Consider the following 27,175-nt stretch of genomic DNA (forward strand, 5'->3'; position numbering starts at 1 on the left):
AACTTCCATAGAAATTTTAAAATATTATATGATTATATCTATACTAATAAAAAGTTGATGCTATAAACTCCTAAAGGTGTCCATAACTATACATGTGTTCATATTACTTTCTCTGCAAGTAAGAATTTTGGTTTGAAAAGTTTCAATACGTGTGGATCTAAAACCGAATAAATATATGGATGAAATTATCAATAATTGGGTGCATGTGTTGACTATGTTGGTCTTCATGAATTGCACAAATTTTATAAGAAAAGAAATGATTTTGGTCTTGAAGTTTGATGGTTAACAAATTGTGTGGTAGTCTAAAAAAGGTTTTTCAGTGGAAGAATGTGAAGAAGTTGACGAGGAAAAAGAAAAATAAGAAGAGTATAACGAAGAACCGGATGGTAAAAGTAATGATGACAATTACAATAAAATTTGACAAAAAATGACAATAAATTAATATAAAGAATAAGAAACATTGAATAAAAAACACGAAAACATAGGTGGTAACTATTAATTAAATATGAAAAATAGATAAATTCATGATTATAAATTTTTTTTCGTTTTCTTAGTGGTCAAAGAAATGGTTTAGGATATGTGAGGTCACCAGTTTAATCCGCTTCGCCTGGACGTCGAGTTAAATTCATGATTTTTTGATCAGATTTAATTTTATAACACAACTGATTTTTTTTTTTTTTAATTTGTGTATCTGAAATTTAATTTTTTCCTTAATACTAATTTAAACCTTTTTATAAGATAATATTTCATTACCGTCATTAATCGTATATAATTTTTATCAAAATATATCAAATAAACCCACGCTAAACCTAGTACTTGTAAAAGATAACTTGTTAAAGAAAAGAAAAAAATTATCCTAGTATACGAGAGCGAGACCCAAACCAGATCAGATGACTAATTTGATGGGAAAAGGGCCATTTCATACCCGTACACACTCCGAAAGTGTGAATTGCTACCTGTACAAATAAGGAGGGCCAATTTATACATGTACCCTAAGACATTTCTAATTTCATACCTATACTCACAAAATTGAGCCAATTTCACAGTCCACGTTAATGGAATTAAGTCAACCGTTAGAGATGCTGACTCAGAGTCCACGTGTGTATTGACTGCCATCAAAAATGCAAAAACGATCTCTTCCGTATTTAGCATAGGACTTAACCAGTTTATCCCACAACAATTCTCGATAGAAACCAACAAACTTATTAATATAAACCTAAGGTAGCATCCATCGAAATCGAAAAAAATTGTGGAAATCCTCACTGCCGCGGGTCGAACCCAGGTACTCAGATACAGACAGCATAGGACTTAACCAACTGATCCCACAACAATCCTCAATAATAACACACAACTTTATCTTTATAAACCTATAAGGTATCTAAGTCCCAATTAAATGAATTTGAATTGGGGGAAAAATAAAAATCCTAGGATTCTTCTTCTTCTCTCAAATATAACTGATAAATTTATAAATTTATATTTAAATTATAAATTTATAATTTATAAATAAGAATTAAATATAAATTTATAAATTAAATATAACTGAGAATATATTTATAAATTTAAATTTATAAATTAAATTTATAAATTAGATTAAATGAAATTATAAATTATAAAATTATATTTAATTCTCAGTTATAAATTATAAATTTAATATAAATTAAATATAACTGAGAATATAAAGATAAATTTGTATAACTGTTTTTTTTTTTTTTTTTTTTTTTTTGTCAACAAAAGAAAATCAGCTCAAACGAGCCAATTTTGAGGTAAAACGTCTACAAATAAAACATGATGCGGAGACACACGCGCCTGGCGTGCTAAGGAGTCTGCGCGTACATTTTGTCGTCGTGGAACGTAGAGCAAAGAAAAGGATGAGAATTCCTCCTTGTCCGTCTGGATGTCATCGAGATATGCTGCAAATGCTGGCCAATCAGTAGGGGAAGACACCATCTTCACCAAGTCTGAGCAGTCAGTAAGGAAAATCACATCCCTGAAGTCGTGGCCAATCATACAGCGGATCGCCCAGAGGAAAGCTTCAACTTCAGCATGCAACGGGGATAAACTTCGCCGGAAATTGGTCGCTCCAAACACTGGAGAGGTGTCTTGTGACGAGAAACAACACCATCCTGCACCTGAAAAAACATCAGAGTCCTTCCACGAGCCATCAACATAACACCGATAGCCCGTAAAAATCCGTGGAAGCGAAGCACACAGCCGGGGTCCGGAAGATGGACGCAGAGGGATGATAGGGTGCTCATCCTCCTCGATATCCACCTGTGCCTCCTGCCAGGTTACCGCCTCGCCTTCCGCCACCCTGACTACCACATCCGGGCGTTCATCAATGCTGTCGAAAACACTAGCATTCCGCGCTTTCCAAATATACCACATCAGCCAAGGAAAAGCCGAGATGTGTGAACCCGGACCTTTTGGATCCAAAAAATGATCTAAATTAGCATAGACCGACCCTGTCGGGAAAAGCTGTGGTCCCACTGGGACATTTGCCAAAGCCCAAACCTGTCTAGCCGGCGGACACAAGAAAATGGCATGATTGATATCTTCCGCCTCCATCCCACATCGTGTGCAAACAACATCACAACTCACCCCTCGACGGCGTAAATTAGTCGAGACCGATATACATCCCGATAAAACTTGCCACATAAAATGCTGTAATTTTGGCGGACACCGCACCTTCCACACCCTTGCAAGAAGTGGGGTGAAATCTGGTCCAGAGGCCAAGGCCCGAAAAGGACCCTGGACATCTGAGCGTGCCATCTCATACCCTGATTTAACCGTATATTTCCCAGATTTGGTAAAATGCCATCCAAAATAATCATCTCTCAGTTGTCTGCCAAGAGGTATAGCCTCAATCAGTGCAACATCCTCAGAGTCGAAATGCTGCATGAGTAGATCCTTACGCCAAGAATTTGCTGACCGATCAATCAAATGAGATATCCGGAGATTTGGGTCCTTAAAAGGACCGTTACTTAAGGCTGGTCTCGCGAATTGAGCTGGGACCCAGGGATCGCTCCAAATAGAAATGGAGGTCCCTGACCCAACCCGTGTAATAAGGCCTTTGTTCACCAGAGAGCGAGCAGAAACGATGCTCCTCCACCCGTACGAGGGTGAATAAGATCGTATAGGATCCATAGGATCAGAGTTCCGATAATATCTACTTTTAAAAACCCGTGCAAAGAGAGAGTCTGGATACTCTATCAGTCTCCATAGTTGCTTAGCCAGCAGAGCCGTATTAAAGTCATCAACACTCTTAAACCCCAAACCACCTAACTGTTTGCTACAACAGAGGCGTTCCCACGCAATCCAATGCATACCCCCAGACTGACCATTTGTACTCCACCAGAAATTTGCCACTGCACTAGTTAGTTTTGTTGTAATTGTCTTTGGTAGACGATAACAAGACATCACAAAAGTCAGAACAGCCGTAGCGACTGACTTGACCATAACCTCTTTCCCCCCTTTTGAGAGTAACCTTGCCGACCACCCAGTCGTACGACTCTGCAAACGATCCCTGACGTAAGAGAAAACCTTAGTTTTGGACCCTCCAAGGCTCTCAGGAATACCCAAATAAGAGCCCATTCCCCCTCGATTAGTAATCCCTAGAACCCCCTGCAATTCCGTCTGGACGGCCGCCTCAACCGTGTGACCAAATTGAATCGAAGACTTTGCCAAATTAACCTGCTGGCCCGAAACCCTCTCATACTGCCTTAGGATCTCTAAAATCGCCAGGCATTGATCCTTATCAACCTTACAAAAGAACAGGCTATCATCCGCAAATAATAAGTGAGTGATTGGCGGACACCTATTAGCAACCTTAATACCCGTAATCCGTTTATCTGCCTCCGCCTTCCGAAGATTCGCAATAAGGACCTCCGTGCATAAAATAAACAAATAAGGAGAAAGCGGATCCCCCTGCCGCAGGCCCCTTTCCGGAACAATTAAACCATTCGGTTGCCCATTTAGAAGAACCCGATACTCCACCGAAGAAACACAATACATGATCCAGGAAATCCAGCATTCTGAAAATCCCATTTTCCGAAATAGCGCCTCTAAGAAACCCCACTCAACTCTATCATACGCCTTACTCATATCCGTCTTTATTGCCATAAATTTACCTTTACACGAATTATTCGTCCGCAGCCCATGAAACAGAGCAATCAAGATCATATCTGAGATCAACCGACCCGGGACAAAGGCCGTCTGTGTCTCCGAAATAAGTCCTGGTAAAAGAAGCTTTAACCGTTGACACAAAACCTTAGAGATAACCTTATACGCCACATTGCACAAGCTAATGGGGCGCAACTCCGTCATCCTTGTCGGCTTGGCTACCTTAGGGATAAGACAGATATGTGTCCGATTTAATTCCTTATCAAAAACACCTTCCTCCAGAAATTGATTAACCATATAGACAAGATCAGTCTTAACGACTGACCATGCTTTCTGGAAAAACAAAGCAGTCATCCCATCCGGCCCCGGAGCTTTATCCGGGTGCATCATAAATAGAGCCTGCCGAACCTCTGCTTCCGTAGCCGGAGCAGTTAACCGGGTATTATCCGCATCCGTAATAACCGTATTAACCTCCCGTAGAACACCCTCAAAATTATCTGGGTTAATGGAAGTAAAAAGCTCCTCGAAATACGAAATCGCCGTATCACAGATATCCTCATCGTCTGTTGACCAGACATCCTGTGAATTATAAAGGCCTACAATCCGATTTCGAGCTCGTCGCTGTTTAGTTTGGGCCTGAAAATATTTTGTATTCTTATCCCCCACCCGCATCCAACGATTCCTACTTTTCTGATCCCAATGAATTTCCTCATCCCGATATGCCTCAAACAACCGGGAATTCAACATCGAGATTGATTCCGGTGTAGACGCATCATCCGCCTGAGCCACTTCCAACTGTCGTTTAAGATCCTCGATTAAATCCCTACCATAGGGAACCTGAGTCTTACGCCAGCGAGAGATCGCCCGCCGACAAGACACAATTTTATCCATAAACCCCGCCGAGCCCGGGTCCTGGTCAGCATGCCAACCAGAAGCTATCGCCTCCATTAAACCCGCCTTACCAACCCAGCGCCGATCAAACATAAAACTTCGCCTACCCCGTGGCCGCTTCGCACCTATACTCGTTATCAGAGGCATGTGATCCGACGCGATCATTGGTAGATATTCCGTCACTGTATCGGGGAATAAATCATGCCAATCCTCGTTACCCAAAGCTCTGTCCAAACGACACCTGATAGGCTTTTTGTCCCTCCATCCTTTCCAAGACAAACAATCCCCCAGAAAAGGAAATTCCAGGAGGCCACAATCGCTGATCATTCCATTAAAAGCAAGAAAAGAGGAAGCAGGACGAAGCCTCCCTCCCCGTTTTTCATGATTACCGGTTAATTCATTAAAATCTCCAATAAGAAACCAAGGTGTAGACCGAGTAGTACCGATTCGTATTAACCGTTCTCAAACCAAATCCCGGTTTTTTGGAACCGGATCACCATAAACAAAGGTTAAATGAATAACACGACCTTTGAAACATGCTTCAACATCAATTAATCTATTTGATTCCATTAATATTGAAACATTAAAAGCATCCTTATTATAAAATAAAGCCAACCCTCCACTTGAACCAATAGGCTCTACTGTTTTTAAATCAGAATAGCCAAAATGGCCTACAAATTTTTCCAAAAAAGACAAAGACTGTTTTGTTTCCATAAGAAATAAAAAATCTGGCCTATGTTTATTCCAGAGATCTCTAAGATTTCCTATAGAGGCCTTATTACCAAGCCCTTGACAATTCCAGCTTAATACATTCATTTAACAATTTTTTTGTTTGGGTGGTTTAACCCCCCCCCCCCCGGCCCGCCTTTTGCCCCATCCTGAGCCTTTGAGGCAGGTCCATTCTCGCTAGTACTTGGACCATGCGGAGGACGCCTTCTAGGCGATAGCAGCATCTGCGCATTGCGCTTCTTAGCGCATACACCCCGTAGAACCGGCCCCCGCCCCTTCTTCCCCTTTGTCTCATCCGCTTGAAGCCTGGCACCCTCAATTGCCACCTCCCCTGTCGCACCATCATCTCCCCCTGAATCCTCATCCAAATCGTCAAAAGTACCAGGGTCCTCGTCTACCACCCCAACATCCTCATCCAATTTATAAATTTGTATAACTGTTAAATTTATAAATTTATAATTTATAACTGAGAATTAAATATAAGTTTATAAATTAAATATAACTGAGAATATATTTATATTTAAATTAAATTAATTTATATTTAAAAATTAAATTAAATATTTATAAATCTTAAACCTTGAACATTAAACATTTCATTTAACTGATAATTTATAAATTTATAAATATATTTTCAGTTATACTTAATTTATAAATTTCTATTTAATTCTCAGTTATAAATTATAAATTTATAATTTAAATATAAATTTATCAGTTATATTTGATAGAAGAATAACCCTAGGATTTTTATTTTTTCCCCAATTCAAATTCATTTAATTGGGACTTAGATATCTTATAAGTTTATAAAGATAAAGTTGTGTGTTATTACTGAAGATTGTTGTGGGATCAGTTGGTTAAATGCTATGTTGTCTGTATCTGAGTACCTTGGTTCGACCCGCGGCAGTGGGGATTTCCACAATTTTTTTCGATTTCGATGGATGCTACCTTAGGTTTATATTAATAAGTTTGTATGTTTCTTTCGAGAATTATTGTGGGATAAACTGGTTAAGTCCTTCGGAGTGTGTACGGGTATGAAATGGCCATTTTCCCCTAATTTGATCAGATACCCATGATGGTCATTTCTCCCAAATTTTCCCAATTCTTGATTTATTTTTTTGGTCATATAATAATTATAATTATTTAAATTTTATAATTACCACTGAATGGAAGAAGCTTAGATATCATCGAACGTCCTCCAACTGCTCTCTCTATTACGATCTCTCTCAGTTTCTTCCATTCATGGCGTCTCTTTCTACCTCTCTCTCTCTCCCCAATAACGCTCAACAACTCCATCCTTCATCCGGTAAAAAGCTCTTCAATCTCTCCTCGAATCTTTACTCAAGTCTTGGTGCGATTAGACAAGACTCTTTCTCCCATTCAGCTAGCGCTAGCTCAGATTTGATCCTTATGTTGTTACGATTCTAATTTTAGTACGTCAAGAACCCAATTTAATTGTGTATGGGATGAGCCAAATTGCTTTATCCCACTGTGATTTTCCATTTTTCCCCAATCAGTCCCGACTCAATTGGCCCTATTTCTGTGGATATAGCTTTAATTCAAGTATCGATTTCGCAATGTCTTTTGCTTGATTTGATTGCCGAGAATGGGTTGAAATGCATTTCATGATGCAAAAATCCAGAACTTGAATATCTTTGGCTGAGATGAGTGTTAGTTTGTTTCTAAATCCATTTGTGTTGGCATATTTTATAGATATGGTGAGGCAGATCCATTAATACTGCAGAAACAATGGTTTCATTTCTCAGTTCATATTAGTGAAAGTGACCAATTCTTTGCGTTTCTCTTTCGTATCATGTCAAATTGGATGTAGCTTCTCCAGTATGTATGATCTCTCTTTCTCTCGATATTCACTGATCTTTTTTTGTTCCTTCTTTCATGTTAGGCTTTTCCCTGAAGCCATGTGTCAGTGTTTCTTTTGGACTGAATCGCTCCAACAACCTTCATATTTCTGCTCCTAGAAGCAAAAGGATCCTCACCGTTCAATCAGCATACAGGTAAAGGATCCTCTTCTTATTTGTTTCATTTTTGGACCTTGGTGAAAGATTGATTACATATCTTGTACAAAATCCTCCCGGTTATGGTGAATTACTGTTTGAGATGTCCACAAGTGTGTGTGGTTCTTGTAACCCCCTTGATGTTTTCTGAACAAAACAATTTTGAGAGTGTAGACATTGTACCTCCTGAATAAATATACCCTTTGTTTCCCATTGGCAACTTATGTTTACAGACTCTTTGGAATGTCTAATAACATCAAGTCTTGCAGAGATGATGACGGTTCAGGCAGCACAGGCTTATTTGTCGGAGGGTTTATTCTGGGCGGACTCATAGTTGGTGCTCTCGGATGTGTATACGCACCACAGGTAATATTCTGAATCACATATGGTTTAGTTATAACCCTCTCTTCTTGACGATGTTTTTCTGGATTATATCAGATCAGCAAGGCAATTGCTGGAGCAGACCGAAAGGATCTCATGAGGAAATTGCCGAAATTCATATATGATGAGGAAAAAGCTTTGGAGGTTAGTTGTAATAATTTACTATATTACTAAGCCTTGTTCACTTTTATTATGAGTCAATAATATATCTCGTTTTTTATTGATGTACTTATGAACAATGGTGTGTAAATGTTAATGCAGAAAACTCGGAAGGTACTGGCTGAAAAAATTGCTCAGCTTAACTCTGCTATCGACGATGTGTCCTCTCAGCTCAAATCAGAAGATACCCCGAATGGTGCAGCTCTAAGCACCGATGAAGTCGAGGCTACAGCCTAAAAATCATCTGTTTTTAGGATTTGAATTGAATCACGGGTGATTACTTATAATGATCCCAATAATTGTTGGCTATTTCTGTGTAATGTTGTACAACTTTTCATCTATCTTCAAATGACTGCCTTCTTCTCTGTTTGTCTTGAAATCGTGTTGAAGGATGATATCACAACTATATGCCAAACCAGACGTTACAAAGATTTTTAATCTTCCTTTTTAATCGTGTTGAAGGAAAGTATATGACATGGAAACAAGAATTTTTTGACTTGAGAAACTTGTGATCAGTGACTCACAGAATCTTATCCCCATTTGTATCTTACCTACATAATAACCACATATTTCTATGCTTCACTTTGAACCATTGGTTGCTTGCTTTTGATCAAAAACCAATGGATATGTGTGTACGTATGTATATATGCTAACGCTCAAAACTGATCAGTAGCATTCCTAGATTTTTCTTCTTGTTTCACTTGCAGCTATGGCCTCACATGCAGCTCTCGCCGTCTCCAGAATCCCGGTCACACAGAGGGTGCAGTCTAAGAGTGCCATTCACTCTTTCCCTGCTCAATGCTCTTCCAAGGTACAAACTCCCTTTTATCTAGCAACATACCATCTCTGTGCGTCTGTGTGTTTGTTTGATCTGCTTCTCTTGTTATTAACTGCACAGAGGCTAGAAGTTGCTGATTTCTCTGGCCTGCGTATGAGCAGTAACGGTGGTGAAGCATCTTTCTTTGATGCCGTAGCTGCACAGATCACAGCCAAGGTGACTGATTGATTGGTTGATTGAATCATTAATAACTGTCTTGTTTATATATGAATGTGCATATGTATGATGAGTTTGTGAAATATTAGGCTGTGACAGCATCCACTCCTGTTAGAGGAGAGACAGTGGCAAAACTGAAGGTTGCGATCAACGGGTTTGGAAGGATTGGTAGGAACTTCCTCAGGTGTTGGCATGGTCGCAAGGACTCTCCTCTCGAGGTTGTTGTCCTTAACGACAGTGGTGGTGTCAAGAATGTAAGTCCCGAGAATTGAAGACATTAATTCTCTATTGTGGAACACACATTTTTGACATTGATGATAAAATTGCAGGCATCCCACTTGCTCAAGTACGACTCCATGCTTGGAACCTTCAAGGCTGAAGTGAAAATTGTGGACAATGAGACTATCAGTGTTGATGGCAAGCTCATCAAAGTCGTCTCCAACAGAGACCCTCTTAAGCTTCCATGGGCTGAGCTCGGCATTGACATTGTTATCGAGGTGAATTAATTTTCTTTCAAAGCCGCATTGTTTTTTTTTTTTTTTTTTTTCAAAGCTGCATTGTTATGATGGGAAATCGCGCCTTAGTTAATCGAAAAAGATAAATGGTATGTGGTTATGATCATCATCAGGGAACAGGAGTGTTTGTTGATGGGCCAGGAGCAGGGAAGCACATCCAAGCTGGAGCTTCAAAAGTGATCATCACTGCACCAGCCAAAGGTGCTGATATCCCTACCTACGTTATGGGAGTCAATGAGAAAGACTATGGTCACGACGTTGCTAACATCATTAGGTCCGTTTAAGTTAAACCTCTCCCATTATAACCAAAATTTAGTTTGAGTATTCATGCTTCATTTTTGGTCTCTGTTGGCAGCAATGCATCTTGCACCACCAACTGTTTGGCACCATTTGCTAAAGTCTTGGATGAAGAATTTGGTACATTGCACTTTTCCTTTCTTACTACATGTTCAACATGGTTTCTTCTAGCTCATACATCAACTGAATTACAGGAATCGTCAAGGGGACAATGACAACCACACACTCCTACACCGGAGACCAAGTAATATACTTATACCATCTTTGTCTGTCTAAGTAGAATAGATTGCTTGTATTCTTAAAATATTCACTACTCGTATTTAGGAGTATTCAATCCAGGTTACGGTTCCAGGTACAAAATCCAGGGTTTAATTTTGGTTACGGTTTTTTGAATGCATGAAAATGAAATCCATTTTAAGCCATAGTAGAATGTGTTTTGAGTTTATGGATTCGTTGTATGGGTTCGGTTTATGTAGATTGAATACTCCTGCAGCTTGTATAAGAATATAACAAATCATTGAAATGTACTGTGATTTGACTCAATACAACCAATAGTAACATACACGTGTTTGAAATGAATTATGACAGAGGCTTCTAGATGCATCACACAGGGACCTAAGGCGTGCAAGAGCAGCAGCACTGAACATAGTGCCAACCAGCACAGGTGCAGCCAAGGCAGTGTCACTAGTGTTGCCGCAGCTGAAGGGTAAACTCAACGGCATTGCACTCCGTGTGCCAACGCCAAACGTCTCAGTTGTTGACCTTGTCATAAACGTTGAGAAGAAAGGTTTGACGGCAGAGGATGTGAACGAGGCCTTCAGGAAAGCCGCTAATGGACCGATGAAGGGCATTTTAGACGTTTGCGATGCCCCTCTTGTCTCTGTTGACTTCAGGTGCTCTGATGTCTCGACCACCATTGACTCTTCGCTCACAATGGTCATGGGTGATGATATGGTCAAGGTGGTTGCATGGTATGACAACGAGTGGGGTTACAGGTGAGATATATATATATATATATATATATATATATATATATAACACATTACATTACATGATATGATCAGTTTTATAAATTTAACCTATATATGAATGAATCTTTACGTTTGGGTTTGCGTTATTCGTATTATAGCCAAAGAGTAGTGGATTTGGCTCACCTAGTGGCTAGCAAGTGGCCAGGAGAGAAAGCTGTTGGAAGTGGAGACCCTTTGGAGGATTTCTGCCAGACAAACCCGGCCAACGAGGAATGCAAAGTCTATGAATGAAAAAAAGAACTTTTTTTTTTCACCAAACAAATACTTTTATCATGAGTTATTTATTCGAAATCATATATAATGCATACCTCTTCCTTTTCGTTTATTGTCGAGTATAAAATTATTTCAGTGTTAAGAAAAACATGGCAATGAATAAGTTTCGTATTTTAGAAAATGATAAGACAAAGTATATTTTCCCAATCCAAGTAAACTGAGTTAGAAGTTGAAAGAAGGTTTTTTAAAATACGATTTTATGATTTTTTTTTGTCTTTTTTAATATGTTTGTGCTATGATGTTTTTTGTAAGAGACTAGTTACTCTTGGATTCTCACGTCACATGCATAGGAAAAACTAATCGTTTAGTATTAGGTTTAGCTAACTATGCGTTTTCAGTACCATCAAGTATTCGTTCATTTGATTCTTGTCATGGGGCTGAAATTCCTCATCATGTTAATTTTTACGGTTAATTGAATAAACTATGAAAGACATTTGTAATTCGTCCAACCAGAGGGTTCACGGTTCACCTCTAGTTTTTGTCTTATTTTTTGCTTTCTTTTTTGGAACCGGTTTCACCTTCCAACTCCATCTCCAAATCCCAAAACCTGAAACAGTCGGAGGCAAGTTTCTCTCCATCTCTCCCAATACTCCCAGTCTCATCTGCTCATGACGAGGAGCTTGTCTCTCCTCAACGCGTTTCTAATCCCAAGCCAATCGTCTTCCACATCATTACGATCTACTCTGTAAATTGTAGCCAATAGATATTATAGAGATAACCAAATTCAGAAAATCGGTAATTTCAAACCCCAACTAAGGGGGTATGTTCGATTCCTACACCATGTTTAGCATTGTGCAAATCCATACATTAAGTTCAAAAATATTCGAATTCATTGCCCCAACTCGTAAAATAGTGTTAAAACATACATAAGTCGTAACGGTGTTAATAGACCGTCAACGGCTCCTTACGTGGACGTCACATATGAAATGACGTCGTTTTGAGAAACAAAAAAAAAGAGATTTTTTTGTTAAAACGACATCGTTTCTTCTTTCTTCTTCCTCTTTTTATATTTCTCTTTTCTTCCTCCTTCTTTCCCGAGTCGCGTTTCTTTGTTCAATTGATTTGGTGATTTTTAAAAATTTTAGGGTTTTTCGGTTCAAACGATCAAGATGTCTTCATCATCAGCTTCTTCAGGTGAGTAATTGAGAACACTTAGTGTTCATAAAAATAATTTTCTCTCTTGTTATCTCTAAACTTAAGAACACACATAAATCTCATCTAAACTATACAAATACACACAAAATCCATCACGTTTTATAAATAAACACTCCTAATTATCTTAATTAAGAAAACCCCTAAATTCCAAAAACCCCTAAATTTCAAAAGCCCTAAAATTGAATGAAAATTACTTCATCTTCCAACGCAAGAACAGTTAACTACACTATCAGACACACTTTAGAATCGATATTCTTTGCTAATTGAATCAATTGAACGATGGATGTAGAGAAGAGAAGAAATCCCCAAATCGGGAAAGAAGGAGCAAGAAGTTGGGAAAGAAGGAGGAAGAAAAGAGAAAGAAGAAAGAAGGAGCAACATCGTTTTAACCAAAAGAATCTCTTTCTTTTGTTTCTCAAAACGACGTCGTTTCATATGTGGCGTCCACGTAAGTAGATGTTAATGTTTTCTCAAAACGAGCATGTACCCGAAGGAGCTATTGAGCAGGAAGAACAGTCTGAACCTCAACCCGATCGAAGAGGATCCAAGAGCAGGAAGAACAACCCGAAGACCTATCCGAGGAGTAACCCGACCTCATCCTCGTGCACCTCATCGAGCAGACCCTCGGGCAGGACTGGGAAGGTAGGTTAAAAGGGTTTCCATATATAAACCCCCCCCTCCCCTCTTCTTCCTCTCGCCCTAGCACGCCGTAGACACTCAACACAGAGAGCGAGAGCTTCTGAGAGAGATCTTGAGCGACTCAAACACTTTTTCCACTTTGTTAGGATTTATTTTCATTTCTTTTTGCTATTCTTTTAGATTCCGACTCTGTACTCTTTTGCTTTTCATCTTGTTTTCAATACAATGCAATTTTCGTTTATCTGTATTTTTATGTTTTCTGCAATGAGATCTGAGTAGTGAAACAAAGTTTCTAGGGATGGGATAGACAATTATGTGTTCTTGATCGGTTAGGATGTCTTAGCTTGATTGTTTATGTTTTATAACTTCCTTTCTAGATTCGTGTTCTTAATGCTATTTTCAGGCCGAGAGGTTGAGAGTAGATCTAGGGTGTTTTGCCATCGAGAGATGTTGTTGAAATGCTTGAATCAATCAATTCTAGAGATTTACTCACTTAGCCTAAGAGATTAGATGTGTAAGGAGTTTATTGACAATAATGAATCGGTTTGTATTGCCTGCTTGGTCATGTTTCTCCAACGAGAGTTTGGTAGGAGAGTGATCAAGGTTGATTGTTTCTATCACAAGAGTGTTTTAACAAGATTTTAGAGATTCATTGTCTAAGGAATATTTGCTTGAGGCATGTAGGGCCTCCATACTGGTCAGGAACACTTAGGAGTCGATTACCCCATCCTTAGGAGCTTTCGCATCTTGATTATTTACGTTTTATTCATAACTCGACCATATACCCGAACTGGTACTCTATCACCACCTTCGTGTACACCTTCGACCTGTTCATACTCTTCTTCTTTACCTGATCATTCCACCCGATCATGTACTCGAATGTTTGCATCGAGTACTTAAGTCGTGTGGTTCTTGTTTATTTAATTTCTTTTAATTATTTTAGGATTGTTAGATCAAGCCCCATTATTGCTTGGCTTGACTTGCATAGTTCTGATCATATCTCATCTGCTAGCATAACAACCATTTGGATTGATAACCCTTTGTACTACAACTGCATAGGGAATTGATACCCTGGGTGAAAATCCTGTTATCAAAAGTTACTAGATATAGGCCCTGATTGGTAACAGCTGTTACTTGTGGCTGTAGAGACTTTGACTTTAAAATTTTAGCTGTAGAGAATTTGGTTGTAGATGCTTTGACTGTAAAAACTTTTACTTTTAAAATCTGATTGTTTACCAACAACTTTTAAAGCTGTAGCTGTTATTTTTTTATTTATTAATAATAAATATAAATTATGTCAGAATATAATTCATAACAATTTAATAACAAAAATAAAGTTATATAATGATATTTTTTAAATAAAAAATGTATGTCAATAAAAATGTGATTTTATTTGAAAATTCTGCTTTTCTTTTGTTTTTGGTGATTGATTTTTAATTTTTTTGAATGTTTTTTGTATTGAGTAGTTATATATATGACCAGTCAAAAATCCATTAAACAGTAATCAATGTATTGTTTTGAATGCTATTCTGATGAGTTTCATAAACTCTTTTACATCATTATTAATGATGATGATGAATAAATAAAAATTATTATTGAAATGGATCTTCAAAGAAAGAAAAAAATAAATAAAAATATTTAATTTGTAAAAGTAAAATATGTAAAATATATATATATATATATATATACTTTTGAAGAGTTTTTAAAGATAATGGGGAGAGGAAAAAGAATGTTTTTAAAATTTGTTGATTTTAAAGCGTCATTTTGAGGCTTTAAACAAGTAAAGGAAATAAAGAAGAAAAAAATTTAAGTGGCTGTTGAAACTTAAAAAAATAATAAAGTCTTAAAAGTCTGATTAGCAAATTAAATGCTTTTACAACTTTTAAATGGTTTTAAAGTCTTAAAAGTCTTCACCAGGGCCATAATCACAAATATTGTGTGCAAAATTGATAGACTATCAAATTCAAAATATACCACTTTAACCATTTTGATGACTCAGACAACACAATGACAAAAAAGAAAGATAAGGTAGCAATCTGTTTAAACAAAATTACATCAATTTTTGCTTATGCATACAGATAACATATAACCACAAGGTTACTAAATATACATATAACAACAAAGTTACTAGATATAATCACAATTATTGACTTATTGTGTGTAAAATGGACAAACTGTCAAATACAAAATATACCAATTTCGCTTCGGTCCACATATAACATTTATTATATGTGGAATTTCTTTAATCGTTTCGTTTACTCAGACAACATAATAACAAAGAAAAAAATAAGGTAACAATCTGTTTAAACAAAATTACATGTTTCTTTCTCCTATATACATAGAACATATAACGACAAGGTTACTATATATATATATATATATATATAACAACAAAGTTAATAGATATAATCATAATTATTGTGTGTAGAAATGACAGACTGACAAATACAAATTATACCAATTTCACTTTGGTTCACATATAACGTTTATTATATGTGAAATTTCTTTAATTGTTTCGTTGACTCAGACAACATAAAGAAAAAAATAAGGTAGCAATCTGTTTAAACAAAATTACATCGTTTCTTGCCCCTATATACAGAGAACACATAACGACAAGATTAGTAGATATATATATATATATATATATATATATATATAGAACGACAGAGTTACTAGATATATACATAATTATTTTGTGTAAAAATGACACTGTCAAATAAAAGATATACCAATTTCACTTCGGTCCATATATAACATTTATTATATATGGAAACACAGCACAATGACAAAGAAGCACTACAAGAAAAACGCTTATTAATAGCACATAAGGATAGCACGGTTTTCTTAACTGCTATGGTTGATTTTGATATCATATGATGGTATTTTCTAAACGCGGTGATAGAAATCGGACAAGCGGAGGCTAAAAGTAATTATTCCGCCAATACTTAGAACAAAAATTTAGAAACCCGCGAACACTAAAGACATTTCCCCATTTTCTCAAAACCTAAACATTTCGCCTTTTTCACTTAGCTCGTCAAACCTGCAAAACTCTTTCTCAATTTTTCAATTTCGATTTTGTCCTTCTTAATCACTCACAGTATCCATCGATTTTACCCTCAATCGAATGTTATTTTGAGCAATTTATGTGTTCTCTAAATGTTTGAAAGTTTCGATTTTTAGGGTTTTGATGTGAAAGTTTTGATTTTGAGGGTTTTCGAGTTTTAGCAAAATTGGAGATTGGAAAACACACAAATATTGGTTTGAAAGTTTGGATATTTACGATTTTAGTTGTATCAAGCAGATACAAAGTATACAACCAAATTTGCTTATATATTGACTCTGATTTTTTTTCTCTTTTCTTTTCAAGTGTTGTCGATTGTTTTCAGGGGATTCAAGCTACTCTTTTGGTAATTGTATTCACCCGACAGGTCATTATAATATTGTGGCTTTCCCTCTTTTGTTTGGTGGTTGAATTATGATTCTCTTAAGTAGTACACTGTTGTGACTGCGTTTGTCTGGTCTTGCATATGAACTATATGCTTAGTTGTTTGTTTTGTTAAACATAGCTATATATACGGTGATTTGTCTTAGCTATATTGGTTTGACTCTGTGGTTGAATTATGATTCTATTAAGTAGTACACTGTTGTGACTCTGCGTTTGTCTGGTCTTGCATATGAACTATATGCTTAGTTGTTTGTTTTGTTAAATATAGCTATATATACGGTGATTTGTCTTAGCTATATTGGTTTGAATTGTTGTATTAAATGTTTTACTAAGGTAAAAACATAAAGTAGTGGATAAGGCATGGGTAATTTGTGCAGGTATGAAGTTTAATTTTATAGTTTGGTTTGATTGTGAGACTGTATAGTTTTAGACATAATTTGGGTTTCTAATTTTTCTGAAATAAAGAGTTGATCCTGCTTATGAGAGAGGTGCTTGGAGTTTTGTTCGCTCTGTGTCTGCGGCATTAGGAGACACGACGTCATAGTATGTCTATGCATCGACTATCGTAATGTATATCGTCATGAGATCAGTTAAGTAGTCGGCCATCTTGTAACAAGAGGAATGGATGAGGTTTACAAGCTACAGACAGACAAGCTATCTGCTATTGTGTCACTTTTTAGACTGAAGACACAAAATGGATGGTCTGGCAAGAGTTTCAATGATCTGCTTGAGACATTGCCTGGAATGTTGCCTGCGGATAATGTCCTCCATACATCTTTATATGAGGTGAAAAATTTCTTGAAGTCGTTTGATATGGACTATGAAGAAATTCATGCTTGTGTAAATGATTGTTGTCTGTTCAGAAAGAAGTACAGAAAGCTTCAAAATTGTCCAAAATGCAATGCCTCGCAATGGAAGATTAACCTGCAAACTGGTGAAATAAAGAAAGGTGTCCCTAAGAAAGTTTGCGGTATTTTCCGATTATCCCATGGTTAAAAAGAATGTTCAGATCGGAGGAAATGGAAAGGATCTAAGATGGCATTTTAATCACAAGAGCAGTGATGGAAAACTGCGTCACCCTGTAGATTATGTGACATGGGATCAAATGAATGATAAATATCCAGTTTTTGCTGCTGGAGAAAAGAATATAAGGCTTGAACTTTCCACAGATGGATTTAATCCATTCGACATGAAGAATAGTAGGTATAGTTGTTGGCCTGTCCTATTAGTAATTTATAATTTGTCTCCTCACCTATGTATGAAGAAAGAAAACATCATGCTTACTCTACTTATTCCTTGTCCACAACAGCCTGGAAATAGTATTGATATATACTTAGAACCCCTTATTGATGATCTGTGTCATCTCTGGAACAAGGGAGAGTTAGCATATGAGGTAATGGAGTAAAAGTAGAAGCTGGGTTCACGCTTGTTAACCTGAATCAGAGTCAGGTCTCCTTTCTAAAGGATCCTTATATATTAGCCTCTCAAGCCAAACAAATATTTTATTCAAGAGACAATGAATCATCCAATTGGTATGTTGTTATGAAGGGTCCATCAAGAAGATACAGTGAGGAAGATGTTGAAGATGCAGATCTTGGATTATTGCCATCAGTTACGAATATTGATGTTGACATGGAGGAAGCTCAAAATGCTAGGACTGATTGTGAAGGCATATATGTGTGAATGTTTCTTTGTCTGATTTATATATGCTTTAAATCTATGCTTTATTTCTATGCTTGGTCTGTTTTATATGCTTTAAGTCTATGCTTTAATCCTATGATTGGTCTGTTTTATATGCTTTAAGTCTATGCTTTAATTTTATATGCTTGGTCTGTTTTATATGCTTTAAGTCTATGCTTTAATTCAGCGTGTTCATTGTCATTTCAGGTGAATTAAGATGGCCCCAAATAGGAAGACAAGAGGACAAAAGAAGAAGGTTGTGGACAATGACGAGCCAGAGTTTGTTTGTACTATGGAACCTAAAAATTTAGAACCAGATGGACAGACAGATCTGCAATCACAACATATGGAAGGACCAGATCATGAAGTGAACGAGGAACAAAATGACGAACAACATGCTGCGGGATTGAATGAGGAAGAACCTGAAGGTGTGGTTGAATTATCTGGAGAGCATGATTGTAGGCCTAAGAAAAAACAGAGAGGACCAACAAGGATGAAAAACATAGCTAAGGATCCCAATACTTGGTGTGACAACCCGTCCCGTGGACCCCGCTAGCCTCACTGCTAGCCCACTAGCCTCACTGCTAGCCGCCCAAACGGACCCCAAGCTGGCCCTGCAGGGCATCGATCCTAACCCATCACTGTGGATATCCCAATCCTCCAGTAGGTTATTGGTGCGCCAGGCATTTCTCGAACCCTGGTCCCCACCCTTTAACAACCTTCCCACAGGACAAGCTGTCACCAATTGATCTGCAGCTCAATTGGTGACAGCTTGTCATGTGGGAAGGTTGTTAAAGGGTGGGGACCAGGGTTCGAGGAACGCCTGGCGCACCAATAACCTACTGTGGATTTGGATGAATAGTTCCATTTGCCCAGTGATGGGTTAGGATCGATGCCCTGCAGGACCAGCTTTGGGCCTATGGGGGCAAGCTAGCGGTGGGCTAGTGGGGTCAACGGGACGGGTTGTCACACTTGGGAACATGTTCAATTCACTGAAATGGGAGAGCCTTATGGTCGGGGATCGGTTAAGCTGTCATCATACTTAGGTACATTGGTAAGAGAGCATGTACCTATCATTATTGAAGACTGGAGGAAAGTAAGTAAAGAACTGAGAACAGTTTTATGGAAATCAATTCAAGTATCGTTGTCGTTATATTTTTGTGTTATTATATTTATCTTAAAAACTCCAAGTCTATGAAATGGGATGTTTTTAAATGAATGCAGGCAAGGTTCGATGTCGATGAGGACTATCAAAAGGTTGCATTGCTAAAGCAAATGGGATGTTTATGGAGAGCATATAAAGCACGAATTGTTCAAAAGATTAATAATACAGCTCAGACAAACCAACAAAGGATGAATCTGCGCCCAAAAAATATTTCTCCAACAGAATGGCGCAAATTTTGTTAAATTCAAAAAAAGTCAAGCCTTTAAGGCATTACCTTGTGTTAACATATATTAATTACATAGTAGACTATTAGCATCTGTATGGTAGGTCGTGAGTGATCAATATAAGAAACGAAGGAGCATGCAGATTCTTCGTACTTGTAGCCGTAAAGGGATGGTTAGACTCGCTGAAGAAATGGAAAGTTTTTAATAACATTTATAATATTTCTTATATTATAAGCTCATTACTATTGTTCATAACACCCTATTCGTTTGATACATAGAAAGAAGAAAGCTCAGATCCATCTGAAGTCACAAGACTAAAGGTGTGGGTCAAGTCGCATACCAAGAAAGATGGTACACCCGTGAATACAAATGCAGCGGCAAAGTTTGTAAGTTGTCAAGTTTTATTTAAATGATTTATGCATTTTGGATTTACTACATGTGGTATGCATTCAATTTGCTTTTATGTCTTTATTTGTAGAGAAAAGCAGTTGAACTAGTTGATACCCAGCCTCAATCAAATTCAACAAATCCTAAAGATGATCTCCTTTCACAAGTACTAGGCACTGATAATCCTGGGAGGCTAAGGGCAATGGGGAGAGGCATGAGTATGTCCAAGTTAGCTTGTTTCCAAGTTAAGAACAAGACTATGGCTGAAATGCAAGAGAAACAAGTTCTATTGATACAAACAGTAAAAGCACTACGAGAGGAGATTGCCGAAATTAAAAACAAATTAAGCAAAAAATTTTCAGTTACAACTAGGACTACAATATATTTGTTTATTTCAGTACCTACTTTAATCATTAAAACACATTACAGAAACACGAGCTTGAAGTCGGTGAGAACTCAGCTGCAAGAGTAAGTACTTCATGAGGATTTTACATTGTATTTCAAACTTTTCTGCATCCGACTCAGGTACATGATAATTTTTTTTTGTAGACTGTTAACAGAGGAAAATCCCAACCAAAGTGTGTGTTGGTTGATTGGGCTGGTACTGATGAAAATGTTGCTGAGGGACTTGTTCTTTCAACAGATCCAGCTGACTTTGTTAATGACATCCCCTTAGGCCCTAATCATGTTAAAGTTTTGGTTGAAACGGCTATCAAACCAGATGTGTATCTATGGAGACCTACGATTAATGTGTTCAACATTGAGCAAGCTGTTGGGTTACTAGTAGTATGGCCTGACCATAAATGTGTTATTTTGGATCAGGGGATCGAAATGGATGACATTGTGCCTAAGGTATAGTCTCATATGTCTAAGAACATTAGTTATACTTAATAAGTTTGATTACCTCTGCATTATTCCTTTTTTTGCTTATCAAAATGAGGATGTTGTATGCATGTGTTTGACAGAGCCCAACCACAAACCCATCGAACAAATGCAAACTCTTGCATTTGTCTAAAAAGGATGAAGTGGTTGCTGAAGGCCGTTGGCAATCTCAAGATCCAAAAGCATTGGTTAATGGACTTCTTCTCGGACCACATGCTGTTAAAGTATTTGTGGATGTCGTATTACAACCTGATACATTTTTATGGAGGCCTACAATCGAAACAAAATACTTAGTGGATATGTTTTTTGTTGCATGGCCGGCTTATACAGTTGTATTTGAAAATACCTCGGATGCATCTGGCCAAAAATCTGCAATGCATACTTTTACCGTAATTGATCAAGACGAAGGTGCAAAGTCTCATGCAACTGTTTCAGAAGTCCGTCCACACAAATCTCCTATGAAGACAACTAAACAACCGGCAAAATCTCCAGTTAGGAGATCTGAGGTAATTTTTCTTTGTTTTAGATGATCTGAAACTGATATAGTTTACTCTATGACCTTTAGTAATAACTTGTATTTTGCAGCGACACAATCCACCTATAGTTGTTAAAGAAAATCAGAAGTGCAAGCTGATGGATGTAACAGGATTGAAGCGGGTTGTTGCCGAAGGACGCTGGGCTTCAAACAACCCTGACCAAACTGTCCACTTTTTTCCCTTGGGAAAAAATGCAGTTAGAATTTGGGTAGATATCGTGAAGGTGAACAATGCTGCAGTTTGGAGGCCATGTTCAGAATTAGAGAGTATGGAAGATGCATTAGGAACATCTACCGCATAGCTAGAAGACAAAGTCATCATGTGTTAAACAGTGAAGTACTTTAGTAGCTTGTTATGTTGTGTGTTTTGGATTGACTGTGACATTGTGTTGAATGCTTTTGGTTGAATGAATGAATGGATTCAGAAAACAGGCTTTTTGGTTCGATATTGTCCACTTTCAATAGCATTCATAATAATGCCATAAAAAGTACTAAATCTTTAACAGCAAAATATAATAGTCATGAAAACACATATAATAGCATACACAGTACTGCAATAAATACCAATATGGCAGAAAACAATTATGCCATAACATAACTTATTACAGCACACAAAATCCTGCTATATATTTACGGATAATGACAAAATATTAAAGTTAGGGAAGAAGTTACTATATTATAGCGTAATAAAAACTGCAATGGTAGACTGAACCTATAATAGCATACAATAAAAAAACGCTATAGTATATGTCAGACCTAAGATAGCCGTCAAGAACATAGCGTTTATGAAAACACCGTTAAACATCTATTATAGCGTTAATCGTGTGCTATTAATAAGCGTTTTCTTGTAGTGAATAAAATAAGGTAGCAATCTATTTAAACAAAATTACATCTTGATTTTGCATATATAACGACGAATTTACTAGTTATAATCACAATTATTATATGTAATCACAATTATTATGTGTAAAAATGACAGACTGTCAAATTCAAAATATACCAATTTCACTTCGGTCCACATATAATATGCATTAATCTCATAATGAATTGATTATCCTGAAGTTTACTCTATTCTTTGGTTGTAATAACAGAAAAGAAAAAATTGCTTAGCAAATGGCAAGTCTATGACTAATCACCATTGATTATGATTCTTACTTCTGAATTTACTTTTACTTCGAATCTAAGTTTTTTTGTTCTGTTTTGTGTCAGGCTGACTTGGGTAACCGTGAGACAATGCTTAGCAAAATAAAGATGCATCTACCAGATTTGCTCGTAAGTTTCGCCCACCATTTTGTGCTGAAAACAATAATGAAAGTTTATGTAACATCTACTTTTAGTATTTACATATCTTTATGTAAAAATAACATTTTGCATCACTTATACACTATGTTAATGTATCTACCAAATAAAAAAATTCAAATACCATTTGTTTTCTCCTTTTGGGTAATCTTAGATTGCAGTTTTAGCTTTGGATACTTTAGCTATGGACATCGGTCAGGTTGAAAATCTAATAAAATTATGTGAGAGCAAGGAAGAAAAGGAAATGTTGAAGGTACTTCTTAAAAGCATATAGTCGCATATCTCAGTGACTCAGTCAATTGGTCTAAAATATGAAGCCAACTCATGTTGTGTTTTCAGAATTGTGCTGGTACTAATGACAAGGAAATGCTTGGAAAGTGTGAAGAGGTCTGCTCCACTTCTTAAAGCCTTGGATAATACTTAATCATCATATGTGGTCTGACTTATAACCTTGTGAATGTTGCAGTTTTTCGCGGAACTAATGAAGGTTCCACGTATAAAAGCAAAATTACGAGTGTTAGGCATCAAGATTGCCTATGTTTCTAAGGTAGAAATGACAAACTCTCTTACTCTTTTGATATGCATTGTTGTAATTGATGTTTTTTTTTCAGGTGCAGTATTTAAGATTCTGTCTGAATACAATAATCAATTTTGCAAAAGAGGTATGTATTGTGGATGATGACTGTCATGGTAATATAAACATATCTCCATTTTTGTATTTACATTAAGTATCATATTTCATGTACTAGATGATGGAATCTGCGAAGTTGCGTCAGATTATGCAAACAATTTTAACACAAGAAAATCTAGGTAGGAGGTATCATGTATTGTTGTATTGATTTCCAGTTTCATAAATCTAATTCTATTTGGTAGCATCTGTTGGTTAATGTGGTAAGGCCTTGTGTGTTGCAGATGTGGGATCTAAATTGGATAGTCTTGTTAAATTGTCTGATAATATGGCTTTGATGCATGACTTATGCAAGGTATAAATAATCTCTATATCATATAGTTAATCCCGTTATTTGCATAAGGTGCTTATGCTTTATTTTCTTCTTACGAGTCTAGCTTGTTAGTGAAAATATGCCAGAATTGCTGGATTTTGGAAATGACCTTGTTCACTTAGATGCTGCCTCGAAGGTATGCTTCTTGTTGTGAGTTGTGACTCATGGTTGCTTCTTTTGTTCTAGTTACCACTTGCCTTTTACTGTTGTTGAAAAGTACAGATTGAAGTGAAAGTGGTTATTGAGAATATGCAAGCGTTTTTCAACGGCCTTCACGAGGTGCAGCTGGAGTTCATAGCTACAGAAAATGATGGTGCAATTTATGTGGGCTTCCGAAAGGTATAAGCCATATGGATGTGTAGTACCAGATAATTGCATGATAAGAGCCAAGAAAAAATCTTTGTAGCTGTTTCTAATTAGATCTTCATGTAACCATGTTTATAGGCGGTGTATGATTTTCTTCGTACAGCTTAGCCTGAAGCGATGTGGCTTTGTAACTTATACAACGAAGCGGTGAGCTATATAACTTGTCGGTTAGATCTTTGAGTACATTGTATCATGTTTCAAATCCTATAATTAATTTGTAACTCACAGGGAAGAACTCTAGATTCCTACTTAGCTGAGTATCCAGCTCGCTATAGCATCGAGGAAGGTACCATCACAAGTTTGTTCTTCTACTGTCTTATCCATTTTTGCGGTTCTCATTTCTAATCTGGCCATTTTCCCTCTCTGCAGTGACCAAGACGCTGGCCCATTTCATGAAAACGTTCAACAAGTCTCGCAAGAAGATTGAAGGACAAGCCAAGGCTAAGAAGAAGATATTGGAGAAAGAAACAATGATCATCAAAGAAAACAAGAAACTCTGAAAAGCCGAATCTTAGATCCATAGGGAACTTCTATGCTGCTTATATAGCAGTGTAAACTATCATATTTCTATCTATGATCTCTTTACTAGCGTGAAATCTAAGGGATTATGTTTATGTCCTAGAAAATAAAACTTTGTTACAACTTAAAAGTTACATAATCTTTTAGCAAGAATAAATCTTTTTACATTTTACATGTCTGCATGTCGCTGCAAACACTCTACAAATAAAGAGCTCTGTCACTATGTTGCCATGCCAAAAAATATGACTCTTTACCACAAATGAAGCGAACATGTAAAACCTAGCAGGAGAGAAAAAAATCTCTATCAATGTAACTCAACCTAATGAATTATTTTCTGGCAATTAGAAGTGATATTACCTTAAGTTTTGCCTCTCCTAGATCAAAAGAAAATTTGGGATTATATAGACAGAAACATTATTAGGTAGATATCATGAGCTAGAATAGAAACCATCCAAACCATAAGGGCAAGTCCATCAAAGGATGTAAGCAGCATCTTAAGAGTTTCTAAAGTATTACATGTGATTAAATTTAATTGTTTTTGTATAATTTAGTTTAGAATAGTTGTTTATCTAAGATGTTTTAGATATGTTTAGAAACTTGGCTGTGTCAGTTTCTGATTGGGTGGGAGAAAAATAAAATTTTTTTTTTTAATTTTTTTGTTAATTATATTTCTCTCTCTTCTCTCTCGTCTCTCTCCTTTGATCGACAGAAGAAGAAGAAGACATGAACCGACAAGGCGGTGGTGGGATTGAAGAAGAAGAAGAAATTAACCGACAAGGCGGTGGTGGACAACGGCTGAGATCAGCTAGACCCACCACAATTCATGATTGTGCTCTCTCGGCGATCTTATTGCTTTGTAGCGGCTCCTTAAAGACAACCCTTCTCTTCTCAATGAACGCAGTCCCCTCGTATGTCCCCCTCCCCACTTTCTTTTCTTCTGTGTTGTTTTGCTGAATTCCAAATCTGTTACTAAAAAACTCCCATTTTGATATGTATTTGGTTCGGTACCGGATCGATTTAGACTAGTGAATGAATTTGAAGTTTTGGTGGTGAATTTGCATTTGAATATGGCGAAATCATATGCCCATGAATCAAAAATCTTGTTTTCTTATGTATAATTTGTTTTCTTGCGATCTCCACTGACTTATCAAAAATTGCCAATTCAGCTTGCTGGTGGCAATGCTGCTCTTGCTCTTGCGGTGACTGTGGCATCCAACTTATTAGGAATTTTAAGTGTAAGTCGACCCTCTTTCATATTAGTGCTTCCCCTTTGAAACTCGAGTTGATCATGCAGTTTTTAGTGAGATTGTTTCCTGGTCTATATTTCAGATTTCTAGTAAGCAAATTCTTTTACAAATAGTATATCTGTATATGACCTTGTATTATGAGTAGGGTTCAAAATCTTTACTTGGGAAACTCTGTATCTATGAGTAGGATTCAAAGTCTTTATAAAAAATGGAATAAGTATTGCAATTATGAAAGCTTTATGGCTATATGGTACAACTGTGAAAGCTTTATGTTCACTGGCTGTTGTTGGAAATAGCTATAGGAATGCTTTATTGGAAATTTTAATAGCATCTTTTGTGTCACTCATATGGAAAAGAAGAAAGCTTTCGTTGTTTTGGTCTGGTTTATGTGAGGTCTAAACTCTTTATTCTTTTTCTGCTTATATGACTAATCTCTCATTAAGAACATCTCTGATATAATTGGCTACATTCATTAATGTTTCTATGAATATTCGACAAACAGGCTTTTCCACACGTCTCTGACATACCATTGTTTCTATAATCTCTCATTAAGAACATCTCGACATACCATTGTTTCTATAAACAGGCAAATATTATCTGAACCTTTTGAATCTGTAATGTGGCAACGCAGCTAGCAGCGGTGGCAGCATTGTGTGTGCAATACGAATCTGAGTTTAGACCAAATATGAGTATAGTTGTAAAAGCTCTGCAGCCACTTCTCAAACCTCCAGCGCCAATCCCAGTTCCTGAATCATGAGTATATGCGCCTTTTAAATACCCCCGGTGTCTTCTTCGTATAATAGAGTTAGATTCTTTGTTCATACAAAGTAAGAATTTTACTCTGATTTGGGAAAGAACATAAAAGTATAATAAGATCATAACTATGTTTTTTTTTTTTTGAGGGGATGGAGTTATTAGTCGGCATTTTGGTTTGAAACAAGAGTGTATTCTTATGTTGCATTTTGCTTATGTGCTGTATTGGAAACAAGCTTTGCTTGATTGGCGTGGAGAACAAAAGATGTATTGCAATTTGTATTCTTTCTTTTTTTCCTTTCTAGATAAGTACAGCCATTTGAGTTTTGGTCCATTTACAGTCAACAGAAAGCCTATTAAAATAAATAGTTTGGCACAAATTATATGGGAAAAGTTTGACACAAATCAATATTAAAATTAATTATTTCATAATCTATTTTTAAGATGCTTTTATGTAATGTTTGTTTAAATTTTTATTGA

At 36.8% G+C, this 27,175-nt stretch overlaps 3 protein-coding genes, 1 long non-coding RNA gene and 2 pseudogenes across 4 annotated transcripts; 5 read left to right on the forward strand and 1 right to left on the reverse strand.

Moving 5' to 3' along the window:
* Nucleotides 1–1,743: 1,743 nt before the first annotated feature.
* Nucleotides 1,744–5,337, reverse strand: LOC147924499 (uncharacterized). The gene has a single exon (XM_087496806.1). The coding sequence runs from the start codon at nt 5,335–5,337 to the stop codon at nt 1,744–1,746; it is 3,594 nt and encodes a 1,197-aa protein (XP_087352932.1).
* Nucleotides 5,338–6,823: 1,486 nt separating this feature from the next.
* On the forward strand, nt 6,824–8,653 carry LOC104757900 (uncharacterized). Its single transcript, XM_010480682.3, has 5 exons — nt 6,824–7,039; nt 7,637–7,748; nt 8,018–8,114; nt 8,187–8,273; nt 8,391–8,653. Exons 1-5 carry the CDS (start codon nt 6,976–6,978, stop codon nt 8,523–8,525), a joined length of 495 nt encoding a protein of 164 aa, XP_010478984.1. The 5' UTR covers nt 6,824–6,975; the 3' UTR covers nt 8,526–8,653.
* On the forward strand, nt 8,391–11,519 carry LOC104757901 (glyceraldehyde-3-phosphate dehydrogenase GAPB, chloroplastic). Its single transcript, XM_087495810.1, has 9 exons — nt 8,391–9,099; nt 9,187–9,282; nt 9,372–9,536; nt 9,612–9,779; nt 9,911–10,071; nt 10,153–10,214; nt 10,289–10,338; nt 10,683–11,089; nt 11,224–11,519. The coding sequence occupies exons 1-9, from the start codon at nt 8,998–9,000 to the stop codon at nt 11,354–11,356; spliced, it is 1,344 nt and encodes a 447-aa protein (XP_087351936.1). The 5' UTR covers nt 8,391–8,997; the 3' UTR covers nt 11,357–11,519.
* A 7,113-nt stretch (nt 11,520–18,632) lies between these two features.
* Nucleotides 18,633–21,839, forward strand: LOC147924500 (uncharacterized; annotated as a pseudogene).
* Nucleotides 21,840–22,743: 904 nt separating this feature from the next.
* Nucleotides 22,744–24,603, forward strand: LOC147924501 (formin-like protein 14; annotated as a pseudogene).
* A 691-nt stretch (nt 24,604–25,294) lies between these two features.
* Nucleotides 25,295–27,029, forward strand: LOC109130044 (uncharacterized). The gene is made up of 3 exons (XR_002036218.2): nt 25,295–25,603; nt 25,862–25,930; nt 26,529–27,029. It is a non-coding gene; the product is annotated as an uncharacterized LOC109130044 (long non-coding RNA).
* The last annotated feature ends 146 nt before the right edge of the window (nt 27,030–27,175 follow it).

The sequence above is a fragment of the Camelina sativa genome, chromosome 17 (assembly GCF_030686135.1).
Source record: "Camelina sativa cultivar CO46 ecotype springtype chromosome 17, ASM3068613v1".
Classification (NCBI taxonomy): Eukaryota; Viridiplantae; Streptophyta; class Magnoliopsida; order Brassicales; family Brassicaceae; genus Camelina; species Camelina sativa.

Excerpts from the sequence above, each read along its gene's own strand:
- LOC147924499 (XM_087496806.1), bottom strand. The coding sequence starts at position 5,337 with ATGATCAGCGATTGTGGCCTCCTGGAATTTCCTTTTCTGGGGGATTGT.
- LOC104757900 (XM_010480682.3), top strand. The coding sequence starts at position 6,976 with ATGGCGTCTCTTTCTACCTCTCTCTCTCTCCCCAATAACGCTCAACAA. Across the intron at positions 8,115-8,186 it reads GATGTGTATACGCACCACAG|ATCAGCAAGGCAATTGCTGG; the intron begins GTAATATTCTGA and ends GGATTATATCAG. Across the intron at positions 8,274-8,390 it reads ATGAGGAAAAAGCTTTGGAG|AAAACTCGGAAGGTACTGGC; the intron begins GTTAGTTGTAAT and ends ATGTTAATGCAG.
- LOC104757901 (XM_087495810.1), top strand. The coding sequence starts at position 8,998 with ATGGCCTCACATGCAGCTCTCGCCGTCTCCAGAATCCCGGTCACACAG. Across the intron at positions 10,339-10,682 it reads ACTCCTACACCGGAGACCAA|AGGCTTCTAGATGCATCACA; the intron begins GTAATATACTTA and ends GAATTATGACAG. Across the intron at positions 11,090-11,223 it reads GACAACGAGTGGGGTTACAG|CCAAAGAGTAGTGGATTTGG; the intron begins GTGAGATATATA and ends TTCGTATTATAG.